We start from the raw sequence: 27,921 nt of genomic DNA, 5'->3' as shown, positions 1-27,921 counted from the left end.
ATAAAAAATAAGTGAAAAATAATTATGCCTACCCGAACCATCAGACCATCCCATACATTCCAGTGGGTGATTGCAAAGTAGCGCCCCGCACTATCGGAATCCCCAAAATATAGGGTATTGTGCGCGTTAATTGCGTTACGACGACTCGTGCTTTCTTTAAGCAAATGGGCACTGAAGCCCCAAGTGTGTCCTGTGATCGATAATTTATCCAATTTTTGCTGGAGCGTGCATGACTGAGCGTTCATCTAAACTCTGATGGCACACACGGATGTGATCGCAAACACTGTCCCGAACAACATACACAGACACACACACTCTCACACACACACACATATACATATAGATATATATGTAAAAGAAATAACACAAGAACTGCTTAACAGCCTATTTCACATTTCGGACACTCTGACCTACTGTGCTTTTTAAACCTCGTCTTGCAGTTAAACTCGCTGTGAAATTTCCCTGTCACCAGCAGCATCACTTATCAAATCCACACTTACCAGAAAGAGTCTCTATAGCCTTTATGGCCGAGTTCTGATCGGGGAAGTCCACAAAAGCATAGCCGGATTTCAGTAGGACCTGGTCGGCCACTGGCAGCTTCCTCTCCCCAAAGAGCTGCTTCAAGTCCTCGACAGTGACCGAAGGACTTAAATTCCCAACATATAGTTTGTTCATGATCTGAAAGGAAAAATCTCGAAGGGGTATCAGATCTTAGAGTGAGAGAATGGCGATATTCAGAGAAGTAGAAAAAAATTAAAAAAATAAAATAAAAAATAAAATAGAAAAAAATCTGTTGGGATTTAAAAAAAGACGCAGCAATCACCCCCCAGGATAGTACTAAGCTATAGGCGACCCCCCGGCACCAACTGGCCCTGGCCAAACTCTTTTAACAGGGACTGAGGGAAAAGTGTCGTCGCTACGACGCTACTCTGGAGCCAACAAGCACCGCCTCTAAATAAAATCTCCCTTAAAATCACAAGAAAAAAATTGTTTGGAGGTGCATGTGGGTTCACTGCTGCTCTCCCAGCACAGAAAGTGCAGTAGGGTATGAAAGTGGCATGATGAGCAGTGGGTACATTCAGCAAAGGGATGGGCTTAAAGGAGGCAGAGGGGTTATATTAACAAATCATAATAAGGGCCGTGCCACGAGTCCCTCCAGGCTGGGGGAGTGAAGAAAGGGGGAAAAAAGAGCTACTGTGTGGAAAATCAAGTCGTTGTCACTGCACTTGTCGACTCAAAGAGTGTCACTGATCTCCACAGTTTGCCTTTTATTTATTTATGAGCCACATAAAAATATGGATTTATGGCGGCGTGTAAGATGTGGGCCCAATCCTCGACCGTGAACACCTGTTATTACGCATATATTACACTCCAATAAGACCACCTCAGGTAATATTTGTGATTTTGTAAAATCTGAATATAATTATAAAGCTGTAACAAATCAAAAAACAAACACCAACAACAAAAAAGAGAGAATATGAACGTAACTGTCTTAAGTAATACAGAAAGTGAAAGCTTGGCTTGCCTGTACACGCTGTCCTTGCAGGAATAATGGTGAATTAGCTACTTATTACTACTTATATTCATGACTTATACAGCCTTACCAGAGGCATCTGTTTTGGCACCAATATCTCTTATTGGCTTTTACACTTTTTAATTAAAGGTGGCGACAGTTTCCATTTTTAAGCCTTGAATAGTACCAACAGCCCCAGTGCGCAAATTGTAAAAAAGGGGCAAATATTTATTCTAAGCTGCTGATAAGAAGGAGCGAGGGGATCCCAGGCCTTGTGCTGCATGCGCCCTCCATGCGGTGCCACTCAGGCCATATATATATATATATTTATTTATTTATTTATTTATTACCCTACGCATGATGTAGCATCCCGTCTCTTTCGTGTGTGCGCACGGATGGGTGTGTTTGGGAGGGAAGCACGGCTAAGTATGTAAGGCGCATTTCAAACAAAGGCTGAAATGTCAGTGAAAGGTTGTGGCTGCAGGGCTCGTGCATGGATGTGTAGTCCTTCTACCTACACTACCGAAGAAGGGGGAGGAGCCTCGTGCTAACAGCAGCTGAGTGTTTCTACATGTGACTGGCCTGTGCCTTGGAACATTACTGCCACCCCACTGTAGTGGAGATAGTGCCAACAGCAGCAGTACTGACCATCCCTGCCCTGTTTACGTCAGTATGCGAACAGAGGAATGTCCAAACTGTGGCCTATTTACAAAACAAGCTATTTAGTTACTTTCCTTGGTGACCTGCTAACACAGTTGTCTTGGGTCTTTATGCTTAGAGATCAGAATCACCATTCAAACAAGTCATTAAGTCGCTTTAAACGCATTAATAGCTATTTTATTAATGTTACCACTCCCCATGATCAGTATAGAAGTCATAAAATCACATCCATGCGCCGCATTTGCATTTCCCCGTGAAAAGCAGGGTTTGTTTACATGTGTTCTTTTTATGTGTTATGCCCAATTAGGTCAGTGTGCTGACAAATCACGCCAGCCACCCAAAAATTATTTCCACTCTGAGGGGAAAATTGAGCTGAGAGTGGAAGGGATGTGACATTTGGGGAACGTGCTGAAAACTGCTGAACAAAACTCACTACACACTGCACATGTAGACTTGTGGTAGAATATGGAAATAAATAGGCTTATGCACTTTCCAAGGTGTGGTCACTGGTTGCTGGTGTCTTTCTGCTGGTCTTCCCCTTTTTTTGGTAGTGAAAAAAAACATCTTTGTGAATTTTTCTTGCTTCTAACTTGCATTAATTTTTACGGTATCCTTGCCCAACACTGTTTTATTTATCATTTCTAACATCTTTTACTTTAATTCAAGGTTTAAAGTACTAATTTATAAATTATGGAAGTTACAATGCTCCCTTGCAAAGTATTTAGTTTTATTAATTTCAGCACTAAAGCCACAAAAGTCCACAAAATAAACTGTTGAATAGGGTTTGGGGTAAATAACCATTCAAATCAGAGTTGAATTTAGTGATATTGATATATATTTAGTGAATCTAGAGTATTGTTGTATCTTCTGTGTGTCTATTACAGGGTCAATTTCTTGCTTGGTTGTGCAGTAAACCAAAGTGTAAAGCATCCATTTATCAGAATCAGAATCAGAATACTTTATTGATCCCTGGGGGAAATTATTTTGTTACAGTGCTCCATTATACTCAGTGAAACTCAAACAGCTGGAGGGCATCAAATACATCATATATGGTTAATTTTAAGATTTAGAATTTTTTTAAATTGTCAATATCTCCACTGTGGGAATCTAATTAATTTTAACAGTTAATCACCCAAATTCTGGACAAAACCAAAAATAATTTGAGGTGCTTGTACGCACCACAAATTAAGTCCTTTCACCTCAATGGTCTTGGCGTGAAGCAAGGAATCTCAGAACGGATATTGCAAAGCCTGGACAAATAAAACAAAAATTATCTGCATGGCTTGATCTCACTTGAGATAAGAGGGGGGTTGTGTTTTTTTAATAATTTGGGTGAACCGACCCTTTGAGTAAAGAAACGGCCTGTTTTTACAAGACACGAGCTGTGCCTCTCCGCCTCCCCCTCTCCTCTCTGGCAAAAAGGGAAAAACTACAATAAGCAGAGAATCCAACAAGTAATTTTTCCATGTAATGTACTGTATGTCATGGATACAGATTTGGACCATTTGTGACCAGCAGGGGTAGATGTTGGACTTTGCTTTCCTGCAGCTAGGTGCTACTCCGAGGCTCTTGCTTCACCTTGTGGTGAAGGTTTAAACAGTGTGCTTGGTGTAACTGACTTGATTTCACAGTGGCTGTTTAGCTGCATTTAGTCACGGATCAGTTTTCCTCAAAACCATGTTAAAAAAAAGAATCATAAAGCAGTCCAACGACTCACCTTCTTCTGACATTAAATAAACGTTTTCTATGGCTATACAAGGCAAATCTATTGTGGACAAAGCTGCTGTACTACAACTTGGTAACCTTTGACCCTCAACAAAGCAGGCTGGAAAATGATATTGATATTCTAGTCTTACTGACAACCTGAAGCACTTTACGCTGCCCACCACATTCATAGTTTTCAGGCTATTCATGCAGCACTTTAATCCTGTATCTACAGCCAGTTTAGAAGCACCAATTAGCCTGATAGTACTCCAGCTTTTTATGGCATTGGGAAACTGACGGAAAGTTCATGCCTCAAACCCTTATTTATTATCAATCATTAACAATCTAAAAAAAAAAAAAAAAAGGATCCATATGTAATTTAATGTTAATAAGGGTCAGCATGATTGCATTAACAAACTCCTCTTTGTTTATTTTTCTCCTAAAAAGTCATATTCATTTTAGATCATTCCCCTGGTTGACTTAATACCTAAAGTTTGCATTGAAGAAGCGGATTTATCTGCAAACAGTCCCCACTTGCTGTCTAAGTTGTAGTGAAACTTGGAAATTGTGTAATGGAAACCAGAAACAGAGACTATTCACTTTCAGAGAAGAAGTTGTACATTACTGCTGCAACCAACAGATGTCGAAAAGGTCCAACTTTAGGCCATTACTCGGCAAGCATGTTGCAAAAAAGTGACACGAAAGCCCAGATTTTTCAGTTCTGAATTGGTCAATCCATCCATCCTCTACCGTTTAACTGGGTTCAGTTTGTGGGTGCAGCAGTCTGAGCAGAGAAGCCCAGACTTCCCTCATCCCAGACACCTCCTCCAGCTCATCCAGGGGGTCAGTGTGCATGCCTGGCTACTTGTGATTGCTGTGGTTATCTGCAGTTTGTATGGTAGAAGCTGAATTATCTGCAAACATTCACCATTTGTTGTCAATCCAGGAGGTATCCTAGTCAGATGCCTGAATCACTTTAACTGGCTCCTTTCAACGTGAAGGAGCAGCTCTATTCCGAGTCCCTCTTGAATGACCGAGCTCCGCCACTCTTCAAAGGAAACTCATCTCTCCCACTTGTATCCGCGACTACATTCCCAGAGCTTGTGACCATAGGTGAGGGTAGGGGGACTGGTTAATCGATAGCTTAGCTTCTATACTCAGCTCTCTCTTCACCGCAACAGATCTGTTCAGCATCTGCATCACTGTGGACGTCATCCCAATCCATCTGCCAATCTCATGTCCCACTCTTCCCTTACTCTTGAACAAGACCCCAAAGACACTTGACCTCCTCCACCTGCACGGGAATTAGCACATCCAAGTCCAAGACCATAGATCTCAGATAGAAAACGGTATAGTGCCAGCTATGGGTGAGGGATGAGTTACTACCCCAGGTGGAGGAGGTCAGAACTTGTAACGTATAAACATCAAACACGTTGCGTTTCTGCAGAACATTTGTCCTCAAAAAACACACTGTTGACACCAAGCAACGATGAGCAGATCCTGATGTTTCTAAACCAGAAAAGGGAGAAACTGAAATTCTGGATTCATTACTTTGATTTCAGAGAGCCAACTGACCCAGAGAAGCATCTAGCTGTGTTTGAGGTTTAAAAAAACCCCCAAAATAGTATAATTTTACCATTTGTATATTCAGCACAGTGGCGAGTTTTAAGCTATGCTTGTTGCCAAACGAGTTGTCTAACTGGTCAGATCTGTTTACTTTGGAAAATAAATAAATTAAAAAGTTCCAGCTGGGTTAAAAAAACAACAACAAATCCATCCAGCTAAACGTGGTCGGCATGAACAGCTGCAGTAAGGAAAGGACGAGGCCTGAGTGATTGAGCTTTTAACAGGAAGATTAAAATACTTTTGTGTTTTACTATTTCATCAAAGCAGTTTTATTCCTGATGTTATCCTCACCCACTTGACACTATACGAAGCCCTCCAGAAAATTTTACTTAACTCAAATCAACAGAAACGCCTTGCACTAGATATTTTAAAATTCTGTAGAAAGAATCTGCATAAATATGATAAAGTCAAGGCTTTAATATATTCATGTCAGCATTACAACTATCTTGCGAATGCAATAGTCTGTTGTATAAGGCATAAAATACTGCGAGGAAGGACACGAGTCAAGGTGGGAAAAACAGATCTGCTTTTTAATCTGCTCCACTATACAACAAAAATCTGACATGAGTATAACATTTACAACAGGCGTTCAAAACATGAAAGCACCGCTTCCTAAATTTACTATACTTAATGTATTTTAAGCAAAAAGGTGTTTGATGATTAGAGTAAGAAATATGTACTCTGAAGTCAATCATATCCGTTTTTACAAAACGTAACAACCCCCCCACCCCCCCCCCCAAAAAATAAAAGAAATTCTGCACATGTTTGGGAAGATAAGGGGACAGAAGCCTTCAATATCGACCTGTGGAACAAAACAGGGTAATTAAATGACACAATACAACATGCTGGATTCTTCAATAAAAACATCTGATACTTTATTGAAATGACTTACGGGGAGAATAAGACTGTGACCTCGATCGAGACCTGTTAGCGCCTCTGTAGTACGGTGAAGGAGATCGCCTTCTAGAGGAACAAAGACCGTTTATCATTTTTGTCAGTGTCAGAGGGGGATAAAATAAAGAACAGCAAACCCAAATACGACACGATGAGAATAAAGGAACCGCTGATGTCCTTTAACAGTCACCTGTATGATCTGTAGTAGTCCCTGTCATCATAGCGGTCGTATCCACCTCGGTCATATCCACGGTCGTAACCACGGTCGTAGTCACGTGAATAGCGTCGGGGACCGCTTGGACCGCCTCCTCCGCTACACAAAAACAATAACATAAGATTTTTCACGTTACACAAAGCGTACTTTTGCATTATTTTACTGTTACATTCTCACCTCCAATGAAAAAGATTTAAAAGAAGGTTTTTGGTGTAGCATTATATATCTTTTTTTCACAAATTTCACCTAGCAACTGCCAGAACCTACTTGCTTACACTGTTCCCTAGTTACCTGTGGTTATCAGGGGGTCACTGACTAGACTCTAGGGCTGTGTGACTGAGACCTTAGCAACCACTCGCCAAGAGGTTGGAGAAAGCATATTTTCCCAAGTGATCATTGATGGCCAGGGATTTGCTGACCAGTCTCTAAGCCCGTGTGGCTCAGGCCTTTGAAGAGGTTAGTTGTGTCATTTTTACCATTAAAATCTCTGCGTTCATTTTAGGTTCAACTGGATACAACTTATGACATAGGGACTAATTTTGTAAGAGCCTGTTTCTATTTTCTTTTTTTCCTTTACTGTTGACTGATTAAATGTTGAATAAAAACACTACTTTCCAGGTTTAGTAACACTAAGAATTTTATTTCAGATGCTTTGATGTGTCCATAAGTTAGCGCTGTCTTATATTACAAGCATTTTAACTGTGTCTTTGTTTAAAAACATATTTAATTATTCCACACAAAGAGATTGCTTACTATGTGGGCCGGCCCATGTAAATTCCAGGTGTTGGGGTGTGAGGTCTTTTTGTGATGGAGAAGTCCACCCTGATTGTACGCCCGTCCAGCTCCATGCCATTGGCTCGCTCCTTCGCCTGGAAGCGAACATAAATTACACTTGCAGTCCTAGAGGATATTGTAAGTATAGGTGTGGCAGGCGGGTTTATTTATTATTGTTCTTGTACCTCTTTGGCATCATCTGTGTTCTCGAAATACACAAAAGCAAAGCCCCTGGAGCGCCTCGACTGCTGGTCATACACAATGGAGACATCCTCCAGGGGGCCGTATTTGGAGAAGATGTCCCTCAGATCCCTCTCTGTGGTGTACAAGCTCAGGCCAAAGACTCCCAGGCAGCAATTCGGATCTGGATTAGCCTGCAAATTTGAAAGGTTTCAAGATTTGGATGTGATCATTTTCTCATTAAAATCATTCATTAAACCAATACATCCTCTGTTTTTAGATATCACACATTGCTAAGCACATACACGGTTGCCAATGTGCCTCCGACGATTGGACATGGGTGAATGGCTGTGGCTTCTGCGCCGACGCTCTCCGCTGTAGGACCTACTGTGAGATCGGTGATGATAGGATCGTGATCGGGAGCGGGATCGGCTGTAGTGTCTCCGTGAGCGGTGGGAATGTGACCTATAGAGAGCGAGAGAAACAAACAACCCATATTCATACGTTCTCTGGCAATTTTCAAGTAATTCCACAAATTTACATTTGTCTTTATGAAAATTATAGCATGGACCAAAAAAGAGCATGAAATACTTAAAATAACTGCCAAAACATCCCAGACTCTAGTGAAAAGTAATCCCACTTACCACTGTCACAATCTCTAACACTAAACCTTCAGTGACGTCAAATTTCCGACAAGGCTTTGTTCACATTGTCGCAAACTTTTGAAAACCGACAATTTACTTTGGATTTCTGTGCAACTTAAAAGTGTTTCTGTCAAAAATACACCTGGTGCTGTATTGCTGAATGACAGCGCTGCCCCTGCACCTTACAAACAGAGTAAAAAGTCTCTCTCCTGTGAATGGGGAAACATAATGCACAAGTCAAATGTCTTATTGGAGGTACTTTAAGCTGCTTCCTTATTTCCCAAGGGGCTGCCACAGTGTGGATTGATCTGCATGTTTGCTTTAACACAGCCCTCCTATTTATCCAGGCTTGGGACCACCACTAGGAGTAATAATATTAAAGAGATGAACAGGTGCAATTTTTTGCATGCTTATCCAATAATTTGACACCATCCAGTAGGGATGGTGTCAAATATGGGATGGAAATGGGATTTTTAATAGCCTAAAAGTAATAAAACAGTCAGAAAACAGGTAGAAGTGCACACAGTCTAATGGATGAAACACTGCACACAGAAATACTGTGTGTGTATTTAAGAGCTATTTAAAACCATTACTCACAGTCTTCTATAACCACATCATATTTAAATGTTGATGAAATGTGTGGCACTTTGCATCATGTAAAACACGCACAATGTCAGATTAATTTGCAGCGTGTGGCTAAACTTAGCGATGCTAGTTTAATGCCAGTTTCCTGTGACGTAGCCAACACACAAACCTTCTGTTTTTTAAGATCAAAGTACTGCAAAACCCGCCGGCTCGTGCCTCTTTCGCTTGGTAACAACTTCCCGTCACAGAGGTTGAAGAGTGAGAGATAGAGACAGGCTCTCACCTGCCGGGGCTGCAGACAACTACGTAACAACTGAGACTGAACCGCTAAGCTGCGTTGTGCCTCAATGAAATATGAACATAGTTTAACTGAATAGTGTTTGTGTTGTCAACCATCAAGAGCTGCAACATTTAATTCCCCACTGAAAATTTGCACTGAAAGTGTAAATTTTACTTGCATGGTCCGATCTACTGACATTGCCACTGCGTTTGTAGCACAGTGACCAGGACACTCACTCACACATGAAGCAGACATTGGCAGACAATGCAGATGTAAATGTCTTTTTTTTTTGTTTGTTTGGGGTTTTTTCTTTTTCTTTTCTTTTTTCTTTTTTGCCTGTCCCGTTTGGCTCTTTTGCCCTCAGAATTATTGTCTAAAGGCGAAGAAAGATGCCCAACGGATTTTCTTTACCAAATTGACCATCCCAGCTTTGCCGTAATGGTCCATTTGATTCACCTTTTATTATTTATTTTATTTTCACTTGCTGAATACGGGACAGACTTGACTGGGGAAAAGAAAAGGGAGAAAGAAAGAGGGAAAGAAAAACAGTTGAGAAGAGGGACGGGGGAGAAGGGCAAAAAACAAAAACCAACAGAATAAGCAGGGAAAAAAATACATATATCAATCACCTGGATCACCTGTTGAGAAAGAAAAAAGAAAACAAGCAGAAGAAAACGAGAGTAATAGAATAAACAACATCACAATGATATGGGAATATGACAGTAAATACTAAATATTAAACATTATTGTGCAGCACGTAAGATCGACAGCACAGTGTGCTTTGAGGTAGGAGCCAAAAAGGGTGTAGTTTGTGTGTGTGATCACCCGTGTGTACACCTGTGAGCATGGACGCGCTTGTTTTTTTAAAAGGTTCCTTCATGTAATGATCTGCTAGAGGGTGTGGGGGGCCACTGCCCCGTCCTCCAGGGCATGAAGCAGGTATGGAGGAGATCAAAACTCCAGACATCCAGAGGCCCCCAGAACACAAGAGACCAAGGAAGACCAACAGAGGGGCAGCTGTGCCACTGTCCCAGAAAGAGCTGAGGAGAGTCCCAGATGAGGGGTCATTCAGCAGCCACGGAGCAGAAGCCAGGGGGGGGTTGCAGTGACGTGCCCGTGAGCTCCGCCGGCAGCCAGCTGTGCCTGAGTGACCGAGCCCCAGGCCGAGAGGCCGGGGGCACCCCACCTCCGAAATGGCCCGAGCGAGCCCCAGGCTCCAGGCCCCGATAAGCATCCGCCAAGGAGTGAGCCGGTGTGTACCCGGACGCCCATCCCCGGACACAAAGAACCACCAACGCACCGATGTCTGAGGGAGTCCGCCCCCGGCAGGGGAAGTGGTGGGGGGAGATAGGCCTCCAAACCTTGGAGGGCCTGAGATGTCCACAGAGAGGTGGCGTCTGATACCCAACCTGACATATAGACACACACAGATACAAACATCCATTCCCACCCTTATGCTCTCATATGCACTTACTCCACACTCAACCAACGTGGAGACAGACATAAAGAGACGCTGTACACACAATCACATTCCCCAAGCGTACTCTACGAACCGGGTCGAGGTTAGAGATGGACCGATCCGATATTACGTATCGGTATCGGTCCGATACTGACCTAAATTACTGGGTCGGATATCGGAGAGAAATAAAAAATGTAATCCGATCCATTAAATATCAAAAAAGCACCTCAAAAAACTTGCGACACGGCGTAACTCGGCTCATAACCGTAGCACGTCAGAGCAGTGTGGTCACGTGATAGAGCGGCTGTGTGTATTTGTAGCCTGCTAGCAAACATTTTATCTCCGAGGAAGTTATCTCAGATAGAAGTAAAGCAAGTGTGTAAGTTCATCTCTGAATGTTTGTAAAGCATTCCCGCGTTAAGCTTAACAACCGATATATAGAGCAACTGCCTCTTCTCTCTTCCTCCCTCTGCTACTTCAATCGTGAAACTGCTTAATGATCAGCTGATCAGCTTTTCTGTCGCGAGTCCGTCTCTCTTCTTTGTTTTTGGCCCACTTTGCACCAGAGGAAACCAGCGGCTGAACAACAGCAGCACTATTAAGCTTGATAAGCTGTTGTTAGAATTTATTTAATATTACTTTCTAGACCAGGATCTTTTTCTATGCAGCTGACGGCTGGTAACTGTGCAGGGGCGGATCTAGCAAAGTTTAGCCAGGGGGGCCGATAGGGCATTAACAGGGAAAAGGGGGCACAAAGACATACTTTTCTTTCTTATTCTCATTTAAAATATCTAGCTTTTAATTATTTAATAATTATCTGAATCTTACACCCAAAGTTTTAATCTGATGTAAAATGTATAGAAGTCCATTACTGTATATAATAACTGTTAAGTCTAATATACCCTAGTAAGCTGTAGTACTTTTTCCTTTGGGAAAGTACCATCTGTGAATTCTGCAATTCTGTTGAAGAAAGATGTTGAATCTATTTAATTATTCTTGAAAAATTATTTATTTCTGTGAATTTTTTTCACCCTGCATCAAATTAAAGTTGATTACATTGATTAAGCATCATGAGGAAGAGGGTGGTTCCCTATTTTCTTTTGCTGGGAGTTTGCAACCCTATTAGTTAGGTTGCTTAATATTTCTGCTAAGTACTCTTTAAAATACCAGAATAGGAAGGATGGTGCAGGTTTAACTTTATTAGATTGATCAGTGTTGCTGATCTATGAAATATTTTGGGTGCAGTGTGTTTTTTTGTTTTTTGTTTTTTTACATACAGGTATAACAGAATAGCTTTAGTGTTGTTGTTGTTTTTTAACTTGAGTATGAACTTATACAAAAAGCAGCAAGATATTAAAAAAACATTTTTGTTGATTAAAAAACACACTATATCAGATTCATATCGGTATCGGCAGATATCCAAATTTATGATATCGGTATCGGACACAAAAAAGTGGTATCGTGCCATCTCTAGTCTAGGTACCCTTGCCCCTGGAGGGGGGAACTGCACCCAGACCCAGGTGGTGTTACCCTTTTCCCTGCGGTGGGGAGAAGCAGACCGCCCCAACTCCGCAGCAGCAGGGAGGCCCCACATTCCGGACCCCAGTCGGACGGCCAACTCCTCCTCCTAGCCCCCCCGCTCCAGCAGGCCGCAGAGAACGGGGGTGAGAGAAGACTCCTAACCTCCCTCCACCCGCTCATTGTAGTGTTGATGTATGTGTGTTCTAAGGTGCATTTAAAACCCAGAAGGGCATGGAGCTACCTGCCAGAGAGCAGCAGGTAAGCGTATAGCCCCTCCTGCTAGCCCTCAATGTCTACGTGTATTTAAAATTGAGAGGTGGGCAACGACGCCAGGGGTGAGTTGTACACCCTGATGGTAATTTGGATTCCGTGTAGCGTGCCCACCCCCAAGATCCTATATGTATGTGTAATGAGAGTGTGAGTAATGTGAATGTCTAAGTTGTGGGATAAAATTGAGGCAGAGGCAGCCAGAAGGGGACAGGGGGGGGTGTTTACCTCCTCTGCACCCTGGTGACACACCCCTACTCCAAGGCCCTGCATGTGTGGTGGTTGTGGTGGAGCGGGAAGAGGGAAGCAGCTGGAGATGGGGAGGGATGGAAGGGAGGGGCAAGTGACCCCTCCCTGGGGCCAGCTTCCCCGCTGACCCCAGTAGGCACCCCCAAACTCCGCGACCCGCCAGGGAAAGGGGGCCCAGGCCCATCCGAGCCGGGGCCCAGTGCAGCGGCGCCGCCCGGCCCCACAGAGCCCGGGACAGTCCACCCAACCCCACCACAGAGAAAACTGCACCCACCCCATCATCCACTCATCTTCCAGACTACATAAGACAATAGACGCCCAGGCTGAGATCTTCCTCCACCTCTCCTGTATCTCCCCCTCTTGCAGAGAGAGTTCCTGAAGAGAGGAAAGCTCCTGCAAGATGTGACAACCCCCCCCCCCCCTCCCACCAGTTGAAGAGCCACCCAGGTGGCTCGACGCACCGGCGGCACCCTGCGCCAGGGCTGGGCCCCCATACACCCACCCGCCCACAACCCCGGCAACACACCAACCAGGACCCAGGGCCCCAGCCCAGAGACGGAGCGCCCCCAGAACCTCACGCCCGTCCCGGACCCACCCAGGGGCAGCCAGGCTACCAAGTCAGTAACCCCCGTCCTTCAGCACAGACCCTCCCCTAGCCCTGCTGCACGCAGCCACGAGGAAACCGTCACCTAAGAGCCAACAGAGCCCCTAATTGGCCATGACCGCTACCCCGGGTTGAGCCCCCCAAGGAAGATGCTCCTGGGGAACCTCTCGACGCCCTAAGCCTGACCCTACCCCCACACAAATCACAACAGTGAAGGCGAGACCAAACTATGACCCCCCCACCCCCACTAGGTGATGGAGCTGATCAAAGGAGCCCAGAGCGATTGATCTGATGCGGTGGCAGAGGCTGTATCAAGACTAATGTAATCTAATAGATAATTTCTATATTGGTTAGAATTAAGATTGTTTTTATTTTTCCAGTTCATGAGGACTGTTTTCTTGGCTATGCATAGGGCAGTGAAAACCATATGGGCTATATTCTTTTCTGAAGTGACATTATCTAAGCTGCCCAACAAACACACTAAGGGGGAAGTTGGAATGTTACATTTCAGACACTTTGATAAGTCTTCACATATCTCGCGCCAAAACTTCTGAACTGGTGGACAGAACCACCAGAGCAAGGATATAATTGTCCGGTGAATTGGTTTGGCAGTGTGAGCAGTTGTTGGTAGACGTAAAGCCCATCTTGAACATCCGATGACCTGTATAGTGCACTCTATGTAGTATTTTGTATTGAATTAATTGAAGACTGGGATTTCTGATTAGATGAAAGGTTTTTAAGCAAATCTGAGACCAGAAGTTTTGGTCTAAGTTAACTGATAAATCCGCTTCCCATTTTGCAATAGGAAGTGATATTGATTCATCTGTTTTAGAAAGCATTCTGTATATTTTGGATAGTAATTTGGGGGTTTTAAGAGTAAGAAATTGAACCACACTTGGTGGTGTTTGTAGTTCAACTTGACCCGGTTTAAATTTCTTTTTTATTATGGATTTAATTTGTTGATATTCTAAAAATCTTTTCTTGTTGATCCCATATTGTGTAACTAGTCTGTCAAATGAAATGAATTCTGTTCCTTCTAGTATATGTTCTACATATTTGATTCCTTTACCACTCCAATCTCAAAAGTTTATCATATTATTGTTTTGTAATATGTCAGGGTTGTTCCAGATAGGTGTACGTTTGCATGGGATTAATAAAGACTCTGTCAACTTCAGAAACTCCCACCATGCTGTCAGAGAAGAGCTGGTGTTGATGCTTTTGAAGCATTCATGCCGTTGGATGTTTGAGCTGATAAATGGTAGATCTGAAATCTCTAGATTATTGCAAAGTGCTTGTTCTACATCTAGCCAAGGTTCATCTAAGAGGGTATGCTTTAGCCATCCTGAGATAAACTGAAGCCTGTTGGCTAAGAAGTAGTACTGAAAGTTAGGTAGTTCTAATCCTCCTTTATCCTTGGTCTTTTGTAGTGTTTTTAAGCTTATACGTGGGGGCTTATTTTTCCAAAGGAATTTGGACACATATGAATCTAGAGATCTGAACCAATCTTGCGGCGGTTTAGTTGGGATCATTGAGAATAAATAATTTATTTTTGGTAATACCATCATTTTTATAGCAGCAACCCTTCCCATGAGTGATATGGGTAGACATTTCCATCTAGCCAGATCACCTTCTACTTTCTTTAAAAGTGGGTTATGGTTTAATTTAGTTAGATCTGCAAGCTTGGGAGAAATATTAATACCTAAATATTTTATATTTCCCGATTGCAGTGGAGTAGAAGAGGAATTATGGAAGGAGCAATTAATCGGAAGGACTGTAGATTTTGACCAGTTAACTGAGTACTCTTATATTCTTGCAAAAGAGTTTATCAATTCAATCACCCCAGAGATATTGGTTTCGTTTGGGGTTTTTTCAACAACTTGGAAGTGAAACTCTTGAACTTTTGCAAGATTTGTCAACGGCCAGAGAAACGGAAGAAGTCAGCTCCACAGAGAAGTCCCCTGTCTGGGTTTGAACCCAGGATTCTCTTGCCGTGAAGCCCTGAACAGGGTGGGTATAACATGAAAGTGGCCATATTGAGTCTGTTTATTGATAGTAGAGAATTTTATGCCAGTGTATTACTCACCAAGATTTTGACCTTGACCGAGAGCGAGATTTGGAGCGGGAGCAGTGGGAGCCTCCTTTTGAGTGGGCAGGGGATTGAGCTGGGGACTGGCTCCCCGACTTCCCAGAGCCCCGTGGGCTCCTGGATGCAGAGCGAGACTCCTGAACGAACCACACACATTTTTTTATCAGCACCAATGAAGTGATCAACACATACATTTGCCAAAAATATTACTGTGTATTTAAGAATTAAGACTATCCTGTGAAAAGTACAGGAAGGAAACTGAATTTAGGGTTGTGAAATAGGAGTGCTGTGTAGCCATGGATAATATGACATCAATATGTTTACATTAATATGTTGTTAAATAGTGGGAAAAAAAAGAAAATTGTCAGTTGTGAGATAAAATTGCAATGATTTAAACTAATGTGTGTGTATTGAATAAGAACATGCACACATTTGACAAACAGACCAGAAATTTACTTAGCGCAGTGACCTTATCCAGATTACTTCCTTAACTTCATTTCTGTAACTTCATTACTTGACATTATTCTTCTTTCTTCAATTGTCTTACTTCTTCTTACTTCCCCATCTCTCACACACTGCCCATACTTCTTCCCTCCTCATGTTTTAGCATGCATTCAACAATTCAGCTTCACACATCTGAGCTTCATATTATTGAAAATAAAGTGGACTTCTTCCGTATTTTCTTCGTCCAACCTTAACCTTTATGAAAAAGAAAAGGATGAAGAATATATGACTGCAATTAAAACTGCACGCTCATTCAATGTTTAATGTGGTATTATTAGTAGTAGTAGTAGTAGTAGTACGAGCTAATGACATTAATGGGAATGTTAAAGACCACATTATACATACTGTCAGTGTTTTTATTAATTTTCACGCTCAGTGGTTTTCCTTTCACTTTTGTGTTTTTCTGGCCACTTTTCCTAAGAACTTCCTCAAAAACAATTTGGAAATATTGAGAGGTAAAACCGGGTGTGATCATTTTTTTAAAATTACAACTAAAACTGAAGGGTAAGGATGTGAAGGTCACTTCTTGTGATTCCCTTTGCCTTCCTTTAACAATATATTTTCCCAAATGAACCCTTCTTATATAATTTCTGACAAATGGCCTTTAAGTCACCATAGTGTTCATCAAACCACTGACTGTGAATATTTTATAATCAAGATTAAAACTACCAACACTGTCTCCATTTTTTTAAGTGGATAACTCCAAAATAAAGTCTAAAATTTGCTCCAACGACCTCAAGATGTAGCAGCCACTCATTTGTACTGAGCAGCACTTAAAACCTGTTCTGGAAATGCAAAGACTGAAAACTGTTGCTATCTGTTACGATTACATAATATATTGAAAACCTTAAAGATGAAACATTAACAAAAAAAAGGAATCCAATAAGAGGCAAAAAAAAAACAACTTGTTAGTTAAGCAACAAGCACCCAGCACCTTGCAGGAACTAATACAAACCAGTTCAAAATATGGGTTTACATGCAGAAAATAAATTCTTCATTTCTTTTTTTCTTAATCTGCCATTTGCCCTCCCACATATATTTAATAACACGGGAACACAGGGCATATCACGCACCCATTAAACAGACAGAAGCATTCAGGAGCTGTGCAAGGTGAGGGGATATTAAACAGTTCACTACAGGAAGGATATTACTGCACACAGGTCAGTCAGCCCAGCAAGTATTAATCAAACGTATCCATAATGCTGGTGCTTGTGGCGTATCAGCTTTAACAGTTTTAAGATGGTGTGGGAGAGCTGCATGAGTTAATAAAAATGAATTTAAAAAAATAAAAAAAAGGTCAAATCTTGAGGTCGTTAGTTTTGTTTTAAATTGCCGTTGTGCCTAAGAACTAAGGAAACCAACAATGACGTTCAAAGAATAATAACCAGCAGACGTAACATGATATAATTCAATCCGGGGAACAGAGGGGGGGAACAAAACAAAAACAAACAACAACAAAACAGCGAAAATATAACAGTTCGTTAGGCAAATGTCTTCCACTGAATCCGCGACGACATGAAATATTACATTTGGTTTCTACGCGCAATCAGACGAAGCAGCTAAAATTTACATGAAAATTACTGAGTTTTAACAAATTAAAAACGTTATAAAAATGTTTGCCGACATTGCAGTGTTTTCAGTGCAAACCCCGGCTCGTAAACAAAAAAGCACCAGGCCTAGCTTTCATCTATAAGCTAGTCTTAGCTAGTCTTAGCTAGTTTAGCCAGGTAGCTAAAGATGAACTGAAAACTCGTATCCGTTGCGCATAAAATCGCCTTTTATTGTTTAAATTTGTGCAATTTATTTTATTTCTAAAACCCAGCTTTCGACCAAAGAGTTGTGCCAACAAGGTAACCTGGGTACTACTAGCCAACAAAATATGAATAAGGTTGTTACCGTTACAATTTCAGTTACCCTGTCAAACCCAAATATTTAAAATGTTTAATGCATTACAAACGGTAATAAAATGTATACATACCCGGCCTTTGTCGTTATCGCACATTTTTGAAATTTAATCTATTGTTGACAGATACTCTACAATCTACACTACACAGTCTCAGCGTGTGAGACTCTAGCTCCACCCCCAGGTCTGCGTCTAGAAAGATCTAGCGGTCTTGGGGCTGGCTATCGCGTTTTTACGTGCCAAACACGAGATTTGGTTACGTGTAGAATTTCCCCCAAGGAGCCACGTGAGAAACTCGGAGTGTTGCGAAACAAGCTGAACTCAATTCTGCACGATTTTAATTTTTTTTTTTAAATTTCTTTTAAAACTGGTACGGGTAGGAGTAGATGTAACAGTTAGGCAATGAAAATGTGAAATAGGCACAGCAAATATGCCAACATTTTTATCACAATTTAATCCATAAACAACAGTAAACTTTTAACTTAGCAAGTCCTGTTGCTATTTTGCTTGTAGTTTAGTTACTTCATCAGCACTTTTTCAGTTCTTTTATTTTTTGCATTTCTTCTGTGAGAGAAATATAGTCTGTTTTGTACAATGCCAGCAAATAGAAAAACTCTGTGACAGAAGGTGAATAAAAAAACAAAACAAACACATACAACTGAAATAGCAAAATAAAAATTAAAACAAAAGCTCACAAAACACAATGGAAGTGATAGAGGGAGACAGTAATGTGACAAAACAACTGGGGAAGTGAAAGAAACATGCAAACTCTGCACTAATCCTTATTAAGGAAATACAAGTATACACATTCCCTGGCCACTTTATTCGGTATACCTGGTCAACTGCTCTCTAATGCAAATATGTAATCAATAAATGGCACAACAGCAACTCAAAACATGTAGGCAAGTAGACATGGCAAAGACAACTTCCTCAAATTCAAAATGAGCATTAGAATGGAGAACAAAGATAATTTAAGTGGCTTTGAATGCAACGTGGTTGTTGGTGCCAGATGAGCTGATTTTAGTATTTCAGAAACTACTAATTTACTGTTATTTTTGCACATTTCTATGGTTTATAGAGAATTTAAAAAGTGAATGGCAGTTTTCTGGGTGAAAACACCTGGTAACTCAAAAAACACTCATTACAACTAAAATGCAGGGGCTCACCAAAACAAGATCAGCTCCTTGTTCAGCGTATGGCATAAAAGATTTATGCAGCTTTAAAGGGAAAAGAAGGCTCAATCACTAGGAAGGTGTAAATAATGAAGTGGCCAAGAAGTGTACATAAGTAAGTGTTAGCTTAACACTACAATAAGATAAGTGGCAAGTTTTGCTTAATTCTACAGTGAGTGGTGCATAAACTCCCAGACATTATGTAGCCTGGCAGAATGCACAGTTTAATGCTGCAGCAGTGTAATATCGGCACCCTTAAAAGCTACAAAAAGAGAGTGACATGTGTTAGTTTCTGCAGGGGGTGGCACCATTGTTATTGAAGTCCCCATGGAATATATAAAATCAAAATATATTTATCCATCAAGAAGAGGGAAACACGTCAGACATTTACAGCAGTGAAATTGTGAAAGTGAGTAAAATTAACCCAGAAGTGAAATTCATATTTTTCCATCGATTTATACTGTGGCAGGTGATGTGCTAAAAATTAACCATACTTTTGATTTTGCAGTTTGCATAGTTAACTTCACCAGGGCAAGAGCATGAATCACACAGTTTGTTGCACTTTTCATTCGGTTTTGAGCACTTCAGGTCAGTATCACTGCTGGTTTTTATTATCTCAAAGAATGGATAATTTTAACACATAAGGACACATGCTCAGAAGACATTGGTTCTCTTTCTCAGGGATCAAGTTCAACAAATCCAGACACAGATCTTCTCTCAGTGAAAATCACCTGTCCAGTGTCTTTTCCATTTGCACCTGGGACATTAATGGACTTGCTCAAGTCCAAAACTACAGCGGCCCTGAGAGATCAGAGATATCAGCTTACTGTGAAATTAAATGTCAGTGACTTTGGTTACTTCAAAATGGTAATATGTTGAACATCTTGTTTACCAGCTCTTGACAAAAAAAATCTGCCTAATAACATCCACTGTTTATTTTTCACAGATGTGAAGTTTATACTGTTTTCATTTACTCTACTTTTACACCTGAAAGCAGTGTCTATTTTTTAAAAACTTGTAGTCTGTCTCTGGAAAATAAAAATAAACCATTAGCCATTTTTTATTTTTTTTTATTTTTTATTTTAAATTTAAAGTAAGCAGAAGATAGACAAGAGCCATAAAATAGATCGGAGATCGGATACAATGATGTTACTGGCATCAGTGGGCACTTAAAACTGGTGAGTTTTGTTTTTGGCACTTTATTTTTCCTAGAGAAATGCAGCCTTTAGTTGTTATCTGGTAATTTATAACACCTCACAGCAGAAGGTCTTGAATCAATAAAAGCTCAAAGTGCAGACTAGACAGTGAAAATAAAATATACATTGCTATAGACTCAGGTTAAACCACTGCCCAGATTATCATCTCAAGATGAGAAGTTGTAATAAACTATTTGTGACATCTGGCAGGACATTACAGCAGAGGTTTCTGGATCCAGTTAGTCATCGGTAGCTATAGTGAGAAACAGAGAGGAAATCCAGTCAGTCCTTTTCAACTTTTTTTCTAACAACTGTCAGTTTACTGTATAAATCTACCAACCGCAGTTATAGAGGATATTTATTTTATGAAGATCCATTACGCTAGGACCATCTCGCTGGCCGATGGGGATATAGGGATCTGGTTTGGGGATTATTGTTGGTCCGCCATCTTCAGAGAAGGCATATCTGTATCAAAGATGCAAAACATATATGATACAGGGATGCCCGAGTCTAAATGACAGATAATTATGTTGAATCAGAGAGCATCTCACCGTCCATAATGCATGACAGAGCTGTAGTCATATGGGCTGTTGAGATTGTTTGTCGCCTGTTTCCTGAAGTTATGTATGTGCTCTGCCAAAAACAAAAAAAAAACAAAACACCTTCACACTCATTTTGTGAAAAATCTAGCCACTGCAATTAGAACGACGTAGTGATAAAACATGCAAACCTGGCATGATGTTTTTCCATATAATTGTGACATAGTTGTCACGGTCTGATCGGGATTGCTCGTGTACGAAGCCGAGAGCATGCATGAATTCATGAGCAGCGATTCCCGACCACATGCACCCAGGAGTCTGCAGTGACAGGGTCTGGCTTCCCCCAGTCTGCCCCAGAAATGACCAGCAGCTATGGGATGCAGAGCACAAATTCTACGGTATGTACAATCATCACAGCACACTGTAAGAAGCCATAAGCAGGAGTCACGCTCACCCATATCTAGGCTGAACGTCAAGGAAGTTGCCTTCGTGAGTGCGGGGAACAAATTTAACGCATGTTCCAGCGGAAATGTCTTGCATTCCAGTTTCTATGGTGATTCTGTCCATGTCGTCTAAAGTTAGGGTGAAAGAATGCACAAAAAAGGCAAAATATGAAATAATAAAGGGATATAAGAAACCGGAAGCATCTCCTTAAGTCTTAAAGCTTCATACCATACAGTGGAGAGATGATGTAGGGTACATAGACAAATCCATCTACAGATTTAGGCCACAAACAGGTGTTGCCGGGGCAGGTTATGGCACTCCTTACATGAGAAACAGCAATATCGCCGTCCCTTATTGACATTCCTCTTGGGGCTCGTATCTCTGATGAGAAAATACATTCTTTTCAATATGCAGGGAAAAAACTGACATCAGTACAATTCTATGTAATTTACAGTTTACTTACTGCGATTGACCTCCAGGATTTGATCCATTGTGGTCATTTCATCATGCTCTATATTTTCCTCTGAACACAAAAATAAATATGGAATAAACAGAAAATCACTGTGAAAATGCAAGATGAGGTGCAAGGAATAGGGACCCACCAGAGAATTTCCTTTTCAACCTCACTTTCCCCTCGTGCACACCAGTTGAATTCTGTCGCACAAAAAATGTTGACATATTTCAGCTGCAAAGCATGACAAGACGAGAAAAAAGGAGTCTATATACTGCTCTTAATTACATACTTACTTTAACAGGTATTGTGTTCGCCTGGGTCAGCAAGCCAAACAAGATAACCAGAAGTATAATGGAAGAATGCATTGTTGTGTTTCAGGCTGGTTCACCAGTTTCAATCCAGCGCTCTCCTGATGCAGGAGCTAAATGAACTCCTCACCTCCGCTGAATCTATATACCCACTTCTCCTCCGCTGCTCTGTACTGATTGGGCCTCAATCCAGATGATGAAGCATGATTAAGATCCCTCATCATGCGGTGTGTGTAATTTACTCTAAATCCACTGCTGATCCATAACGGGTGGGCCTGATGCTGACCTTCACTTATGCCCTGTACTTATTGCGTGCAAGATTCAGCACTTTCAGAAACAAGGCACTTAAAGGTGTTTTTGCTGTCCGAGTTCAGCCCGACAGACCAGCAATTTGTGTCTGACTGAGCTGGCAACTAGTGATTTTGTGATATGCTATCAGATGATAACTGTCTTGGCAACGGTCATTTTTTGTCACACAGTTAAATATACAAAAACAAAACTTTATCCTTTTCCAAATATCGCTTCTATTCTTATCAAGGGGCTAATTTTGAAGGGCAGTGACGAAGCGAAGATTCTCATGTGTCAGCACTTTATGAAAACTTCCCTCATGGTGATTGGACAAACAGAAGAAACTACTGCATCTTGAGTTAAGGTAGCACATTTTTAAATATAGAGATCATGTCTATTTATTACCAGAGACTTTTTTCTTTAACCTTCCTCGTTAAAACAGATTCAGATCTCCTGTTTAATGTGATCAAGTCACCCGTTCTAAGATTCTTCACATACCTTATTACCCTGCCTCTGCTTTATTACTCTTTATCTCTTATTGATCCGTAATATTACTGTTGAGTGCATTACCACATGTCTATTTCAAACCAGGCTATCTATTGTGAGACATATTTTTACATAAAGAGAAATATCCAATTTAAAACGCACAAAATTTCATGTACACCAAGGATTTGCTGATAGAAGGTTTGAATCAATCTTTATTGAAACTGTTCATATAATTCAACTGCAGTTTTGTTAAATTGGCCTTTACTCCTGGTTCACTTCCATTCAGTCGGGTCTCTAATCATCCATGTCGTCTGAACAGAAAGACAGAAAGAAATTACATTTGTGACAGTGATGTGCAGTGTGTTTAGGAGTTCATTCAGGACATTTGATACTAACCACAATTATAAAGTCTGTTGATTTTTAGCCTGTCAATGTGGCTGAGAGACAAAGCCTGGCCCAGCTGGATGTTGTTGTTGTCCTTTGGAAGGATGGTTGCTTCCCCACGCTGGGAGTAGGCATATCTAAACATATACATAAATATGTATCAGCTTATAAATATATTTTAAAATAAAGGGGGTAAATTATAATATTTTGAGTGATTAACAGATCCTTTTTTACTTACTTTCCAAAGTGCAGAATTGAGCCGTAGTCATAGGGCAGATTCAGAGTGTCAGTCCTGAACTTCTCAAAGTTTCTCAACCGATCTGTTGGAAAAATGAATTTTCTGCTTTGAAAATCGGTGCAGAAATACAGTTAAAGCTTTCATTCTTTTTCCACAATGCCAACCCCTGCACACTTTAAAATTACCTCTTGAAATATTTGGCCACATGATGGTGACATAGTTGTCCCGATCTAAGCGGGACTGCTCGTGCACAAAGCCCAAAGTGTGCATGAATTCATGGGAAACCACTCCAACCTGGACGCAGTTAGGGATCTGGAGAGACACAGTCTGCCTTCCACCACGCGCACCAAGGTAGGACCAGCAACTGGATTAACACATAAGAGGACAGAATAGTAACTTCAAGTGGTGAATTCACAGCTGGAGAGGAAACAAAACCTGAATACATTTTACAAAAGGAATTTTATGTAATCAAACTTTCCACGCTTCAGCGCTCACCCTGACTTTGGCTGGATGTCGATGTAGTCTCTCTGGTGAGTCCGAGGAACAAAACGCACACAGGTACCTTGCTCTATGTTGGCCATTCCTGTCTTTATCAGCATTGTATCCATTTCATCTGTTCAGTTGTTTAATAGGGGCGAGTAATTCATACATCATTAAAAAGAAGACTGTAATCCATTGCATGTACTTATGCCTCAAACGCTAAAACAACATACTGTATTCAGGTGAGAGGTTATATGCAATGTAGACATGTCCATCCACTGATTTGGACCACAGGCAGCTCCGTGCAAAGCAGATTCTGGGGGGTCTTCCAGAGGAAACAGCAATATCTCCCTCTCTGAGGGTGGCGGTGCCATCGATGATTTGCGTAGCTGATGCAGAAATCAAATTAAATTTTTTAACAGCAAGTTGGGGAATCTGCAAAAGAAAACCCCTCAAGTAAAGTGTGTGCAACTTACCTTTAAGCTCGTTGGTTTTAATGATTTTATCCATTGCCGTTTCTTCATTGACCCCTCTCCATTCTTAAAAAAAGAAAAAAAAGTTAGTGAGGGAGTGTGCAGTTTTACGTCAGTCACAGTAATAATTTAAATTAAATCGAAACTGAGTGCACCTTTGTAGCCAGCGGGACCCCACTTTTGGTTGAACAAAAATTTCTGCAGAAAGCACAGACAAATTTATTTACAGCTCTGTTCATGAATTCATTAAATTCAGCGGTCCCAAGCACATTTACCTGAGCTTGCACAGCTGAGAGACAAATAGAAACCATGCAGAGGAGTATAATCTGCTCCATCTTTACCAGTCAGGTATGCCTTCAGTGTTACCATTTGACATGCACTAACACCTAGCTTTATATGTGTTCCCACTGCTGTCCTTAGATAATACCCATAATTACCTCAAGTAAATAACAGGGCTGGTGTTAGCTGTTTGTGAGTGAGCCTAATCTCCAAATTAGTTTGATTCTTTCATAAACAACATCTGCAACAGTGGCATAATGTGAGGTCTCACTGTGTATAATAACAGCTTAAAACCAATGACTAGCTTTAAATGAAATGGTTTTAATGTCTGGCAGAAATTTGGTATAATTTTAGGCTTTAGGTGTGTACATGAACCAAGAGTGCTGTTTTCTTTCTACTGAAACTAAGCTTACCATCAGTTCACGTGCAATGCATGAACGCAGCTAATTTTAAATCATTACTAAGTTGTGCAAAATTTTTGTTGATAACGTAGAAGAAATAAAAATTATGACGCCCGAACAGGGACTTGAACCCTGGACCCTCAGATTAAAAGTCTGATGCTCTACCGACTGAGCTATCCGGGCTCTGCTAAGTCAGCCGGAAGCAGTATTTATAAAGAGGAAAAGTCGAGTTTCCATCCCAGTAGGAATTCTTCCACGTGAAAATACCAGCATGACCGCATTTTCTAGCCATACATTTCTAACACAGGACGAAGTTTCTGCGGTAAGTCGACGCTGTTTTGTAAGCTAGCCTTCCTGCACACAACTAGCTACCTGGCAGCTACGTACACTGATGCTAAAGTTACTAATTATCAAGTAAACAACAGAAGTATTAACAAACTAAGATGCCAGTTCGTTAACAGAGCAGGCTTTGACTCGTTGCCAGCAGGCTAGCTGTGAATTACGGCATGCAAACTTTGCAATTTGCAGGAGACGCAGGAGCAGGTTAATGAGCTGCGGCGTGCTATCGAAGAAACCAATCGTGAACTGGAGAAGGTCCAACAGAGAAGACTGCATACCGAAGAAGAGATAATTAAACGGTATCTCAATGTACACCACCCATTTACTTTAGTTTCCAATTAAATCGGGTGCCTGTCACGCTTAAAGTGTCCAAAAACCTGATATTGTCTCAACCCGTATAATGCTTCCTGTGATGTGATACCAGTTATCGTCGGTGGGTGCACTGAGGTGCACAACAGGATGTTACTGTAGATTAATCGACCAGTCTATTAGGTACACCTCATGTCTTGAACTGCTCCCTCATGCAATCTAATCTAATCGGCAAACTCAGTGCATTTGGGCATGTAATTCAAGTTACAAGGTCAAGCTGAGCCGCAGAATAGGGAAGAGAGGTGATTTTGAAAATGGCACAGCTGTTGGTGAGTACCTCAGCCATTTCTAGGGTTTGCAGAGAATGGTTAAGAAAAGAGAAAATCCACTGAGTTTTCTGGGTGAACATGTCTTGTCAAGGAAAATGGCCAGACTGTTTTAAGCTGACAGCAGTAATTAAAATGACCACTGATTACAGCCAAAGTATGCAGTAATACATCTCTGAATGCACAGTATGGTGAACTGGAAGTAGAATGGGCTACAGCAGCAGAAGACCACACTAGAAATTGAACAACAGAAGATTGGAAAAGTGTCGCCTGGTCTGATGGGTCGCCATTTCTGCTGCTGTAAACAACATAAAAGCATGGATCCATTCTTCCTTCGATCAGTAAAAAAAAAAAAAAAATGTTTTCAGGTAGATACTATCCAGACTTGCTTGGGGTGTTTTTTCCTTTTTGTTTTTTTTATTTCTTTATAGTAATCAGTGACGTTTAGCTTTCCCCAGTCTTAACTTGGAGTGCTTATCCAAACTATTTAACATCTTTTCTTCCTCCAGGAATATTGTTGATGAACATAGAGACACATACAAAGATTTCCCTCATGTAGGTCTATTAGTGAACGACATTCATGAGCCAGCTAGCGTTTAAAAAAAAAAAGTTTAATTGGTTTGTCTTGAATAAAGATTTATCTCTTGTATTAATTTGAAATACAAACACACCTTGAACTTGAATTCCAATATAAGTTTTTCCAGTGAGGGACAGTAAAGGATATTTCTATTCTTAACTGATCACCTTCTGAAAGGTATAGTATTTTGTCCTTTAGTTAGGGTACAGTTAGTTAGGGTTTAGTTAGTTAGGGTTGGGTAATATTTCCACAGATGCTCTGGTTGTCAAAAGCAGTGGACAACTGTATGCTCATTCTGTTTTGGTTGCGCAATCGAGCCTTTCTCGGAGAGTTCAGACAGTGACCATCTAATTGCTAACAGTGTCCTCATCCCAAAGCCCTTACACTGAACAATCAATAATTATTTCAAAATAATAAGTTAATGTAAAAAAGAAAAAATTACCTACTGCCCATTTAGATTTAGTCAAACAGTTAATTATGCATAACCAGGTGTGATGTTTGCCTTTGTTTCTAAATGTGTAGCCCTTACATAATGTATTCTGCTGTCTTTTGCAGTACGAGAGAAACTGAACGGAGAGTGGATTTAATGATGGAAAAAAGCGAAATCGTTAATGCACTGCAACAACTGGGTCATCTGCTCCAAAGTGAGATGGATCTCTTTGAACAACTAAATAGCCAAAGCTCTCCAGACAGGTATTCCGAAGTGCTGTGGGAAAAACCGAAGCAGACATGACATGTGCAAACCTACAATATATATTTTATATATTTCAGGAGTGAAAGGCTCAGTTTGCAGGACCAGAGTGAGAGCGCCAGCATTAAGGCAAGCCAGCTTCTTGCTGAAATCCTGGAGGTGAAACAGCAGTTAGAAGAAGTTGAGGATCGTTATTCGGCGGGTATGGGGATCACTCACAGAATACCTACAGAATTTACTGTATACAGACATGGAGATAAATGTGCTCTCTCTCTGTCAACAGGTCAAGCTTTGCTCCCTGGGTCAACCTACAAGTTGGAGAGAAATCACATGATGCAGTGACTTACAAACACTGTTATTTTAATAAGTACAATAAAGTGTATATAAGTATTTTTAACAGCTAATAAAATATTCATTTTTATCTTTTAAATGTATTTTATTGTTTCTTAAATAACAGTAAAGGGGATGATTCTGCAGTGAATATCTCCAAAGCTTCTCATTACTCGGGTGCTTCACATAGTCACAAATGGTCGACCTTCTCTATGCAGTGATTAAATAAGATGACAAATATTGCAAAATGTTTATGCTTATCTCAGTTACAGTATGGAGGAGATTAAAATTTCTCGTGAGATTTCAGTGATGACAGAATTGACACACTGTCAGCCATTTGCAATATTTTGCAAAAACAAAACCTTTATTCCCTATTTTCCCCATTTCATCTAGTCTTCATTAAAACCCAAAGATATCATGTCTGGATGACATGTTTCTTTCTTCCATCATCTAGCAAACTGATGAGGGTGTGGTTGGGTCAGTTTGAACTGCTGTAATCCTGGATGCATTGACAGCTCAACTTTCTGACGTGTGACTGCA

The 27,921-nt window shown here is 40.9% G+C and overlaps 5 protein-coding genes, 1 long non-coding RNA gene and 1 other non-coding gene across 14 annotated transcripts in view; 1 reads left to right on the top strand and 6 right to left on the bottom strand.

The window, feature by feature from the left end:
* igf2bp2a (insulin-like growth factor 2 mRNA binding protein 2a) overlaps nt 1-1,062 on the bottom strand; it is a 54,706-nt gene extending 53,644 nt beyond the window's left edge. Inside the window, exon 1 of one of the 5 annotated variants that reach the window (XR_014869703.1) lies at nt 501-1,062. Coding sequence is in view for 4 of the 5 variants with exons in the window: in XM_085134602.1 (XP_084990728.1) it covers nt 501-675 (175 nt within the window). In the remaining variant the exon portion in view is untranslated. Of the gene's footprint in view, nt 1-32; nt 441-500 lie in introns of those variants that run through there. The other 4 variants (XM_085134602.1, XM_085134604.1, XM_085134603.1 and 1 more) reach the window with 4 other exon arrangements.
* Nucleotides 1,063-6,006: 4,944 nt separating this feature from the next.
* On the bottom strand, nt 6,007-17,866 carry tra2b (transformer 2 beta homolog). 3 transcript variants are annotated; one of them, XM_085134611.1, is made up of 8 exons: nt 17,743-17,866; nt 15,258-15,397; nt 7,871-8,030; nt 7,571-7,759; nt 7,365-7,480; nt 6,588-6,710; nt 6,396-6,466; nt 6,007-6,305 (listed from the first exon to the last, which is right to left on the bottom strand). In XM_085134611.1, the coding sequence occupies exons 1-8, from the start codon at nt 17,764-17,766 to the stop codon at nt 6,295-6,297; spliced, it is 834 nt and encodes a 277-aa protein (XP_084990737.1). In that variant the 5' UTR covers nt 17,767-17,866; the 3' UTR covers nt 6,007-6,294. The 3 variants fall into 3 exon arrangements, with proteins under 3 accessions (XP_084990737.1, XP_084990735.1, XP_084990736.1); XM_085134609.1 differs by lacking the exon at nt 17,743-17,866 and having other exon boundaries at nt 15,258-15,624; XM_085134610.1 differs by lacking the exon at nt 17,743-17,866 and having other exon boundaries at nt 6,396-6,463; nt 15,258-15,624.
* On the bottom strand, nt 9,441-12,552 carry LOC146500791 (uncharacterized). Its single transcript, XR_014869704.1, has 2 exons — nt 11,182-12,552; nt 9,441-11,008 (listed from the first exon to the last, which is right to left on the bottom strand). It is a non-coding gene; the product is annotated as an uncharacterized LOC146500791 (long non-coding RNA).
* Nucleotides 17,051-21,913, bottom strand: LOC146500789 (hatching enzyme 1.2-like). 2 transcript variants are annotated; one of them, XM_085134612.1, is made up of 9 exons: nt 21,766-21,912; nt 21,621-21,672; nt 21,482-21,541; nt 21,247-21,399; nt 21,029-21,146; nt 20,766-20,944; nt 20,587-20,668; nt 20,376-20,500; nt 17,051-20,288 (listed from the first exon to the last, which is right to left on the bottom strand). In XM_085134612.1, the coding sequence occupies exons 1-9, from the start codon at nt 21,835-21,837 to the stop codon at nt 20,275-20,277; spliced, it is 855 nt and encodes a 284-aa protein (XP_084990738.1). In that variant the 5' UTR covers nt 21,838-21,912; the 3' UTR covers nt 17,051-20,274. The 2 variants fall into 2 exon arrangements, with proteins under 2 accessions (XP_084990738.1, XP_084990739.1); XM_085134613.1 differs by lacking the exon at nt 17,051-20,288 and having other exon boundaries at nt 20,368-20,500; nt 21,766-21,913.
* Nucleotides 21,914-22,738: 825 nt separating this feature from the next.
* Nucleotides 22,739-24,534, bottom strand: hce2l2 (high choriolytic enzyme 2-like 2). Its single transcript, XM_085134615.1, has 9 exons — nt 24,405-24,534; nt 24,285-24,327; nt 24,133-24,195; nt 23,890-24,045; nt 23,672-23,789; nt 23,362-23,540; nt 23,177-23,258; nt 22,951-23,075; nt 22,739-22,865 (listed from the first exon to the last, which is right to left on the bottom strand). The coding sequence occupies exons 1-9, from the start codon at nt 24,462-24,464 to the stop codon at nt 22,849-22,851; spliced, it is 843 nt and encodes a 280-aa protein (XP_084990741.1). The 5' UTR covers nt 24,465-24,534; the 3' UTR covers nt 22,739-22,848.
* A 385-nt stretch (nt 24,535-24,919) lies between these two features.
* trnak-uuu (transfer RNA lysine (anticodon UUU)) lies at nt 24,920-24,992 on the bottom strand. Its single transcript has one exon. It is a non-coding gene; the product is annotated as a tRNA-Lys (tRNA).
* Nucleotides 24,982-27,481, top strand: LOC146500786 (uncharacterized). Its single transcript, XM_085134616.1, has 5 exons — nt 24,982-25,131; nt 25,338-25,447; nt 26,916-27,053; nt 27,132-27,253; nt 27,335-27,481. The coding sequence occupies exons 1-5, from the start codon at nt 25,081-25,083 to the stop codon at nt 27,391-27,393; spliced, it is 480 nt and encodes a 159-aa protein (XP_084990742.1). The 5' UTR covers nt 24,982-25,080; the 3' UTR covers nt 27,394-27,481.
* The last annotated feature ends 440 nt before the right edge of the window (nt 27,482-27,921 follow it).

Source organism: Neolamprologus multifasciatus, chromosome 16 (genome assembly GCF_963576455.1).
Source record: "Neolamprologus multifasciatus chromosome 16, fNeoMul1.2, whole genome shotgun sequence".
Classification (NCBI taxonomy): domain Eukaryota; kingdom Metazoa; phylum Chordata; class Actinopteri; order Cichliformes; family Cichlidae; genus Neolamprologus; species Neolamprologus multifasciatus.
This window is presented reverse-complemented; position numbering and strand designations above follow the sequence as displayed.

What these genes read in the sequence shown, in the direction of transcription:
- tra2b (XM_085134609.1), bottom strand. Translation starts at nt 15,454, where the DNA reads ATGTATGTGTTGATCACTTCATTGGTGCTGATAAAAAAATGTGTGTGG. An exon ending in GGAGGCACATTGGCAACCGT is followed by an intron (nt 7,760 to 7,870) that starts GTATGTGCTTAG and finishes TCAAATTTGCAG; the next exon opens with GCTAATCCAGATCCGAATTG. An exon ending in GACTACTACAGATCATACAG is followed by an intron (nt 6,467 to 6,587) that starts GTGACTGTTAAA and finishes TTGTTCCTCTAG; the next exon opens with AAGGCGATCTCCTTCACCGT.
- LOC146500789 (XM_085134612.1), bottom strand. Translation starts at nt 21,837, where the DNA reads ATGCATTCTTCCATTATACTTCTGGTTATCTTGTTTGGCTTGCTGACC. An exon ending in CGAACACAATACCTGTTAAA is followed by an intron (nt 21,673 to 21,765) that starts GTAAGTATGTAA and finishes TTTGTGCGACAG; the next exon opens with AATTCAACTGGTGTGCACGA. An exon ending in CATCATCTCTCCACTGTATG is followed by an intron (nt 21,147 to 21,246) that starts GTATGAAGCTTT and finishes CCCTAACTTTAG; the next exon opens with ACGACATGGACAGAATCACC.
- hce2l2 (XM_085134615.1), bottom strand. Translation starts at nt 24,464, where the DNA reads ATGGAGCAGATTATACTCCTCTGCATGGTTTCTATTTGTCTCTCAGCT. An exon ending in TCTCAGCTGTGCAAGCTCAG is followed by an intron (nt 24,328 to 24,404) that starts GTAAATGTGCTT and finishes TGCTTTCTGCAG; the next exon opens with AAATTTTTGTTCAACCAAAA. An exon ending in TAACCTCTCACCTGAATACA is followed by an intron (nt 23,790 to 23,889) that starts GTATGTTGTTTT and finishes ACAACTGAACAG; the next exon opens with ATGAAATGGATACAATGCTG.
- LOC146500786 (XM_085134616.1), top strand. Translation starts at nt 25,081, where the DNA reads ATGACCGCATTTTCTAGCCATACATTTCTAACACAGGACGAAGTTTCT. An exon ending in CACAGGACGAAGTTTCTGCG is followed by an intron (nt 25,132 to 25,337) that starts GTAAGTCGACGC and finishes TGCAATTTGCAG; the next exon opens with GAGACGCAGGAGCAGGTTAA. An exon ending in TGAGGATCGTTATTCGGCGG is followed by an intron (nt 27,254 to 27,334) that starts GTATGGGGATCA and finishes CTCTGTCAACAG; the next exon opens with GTCAAGCTTTGCTCCCTGGG.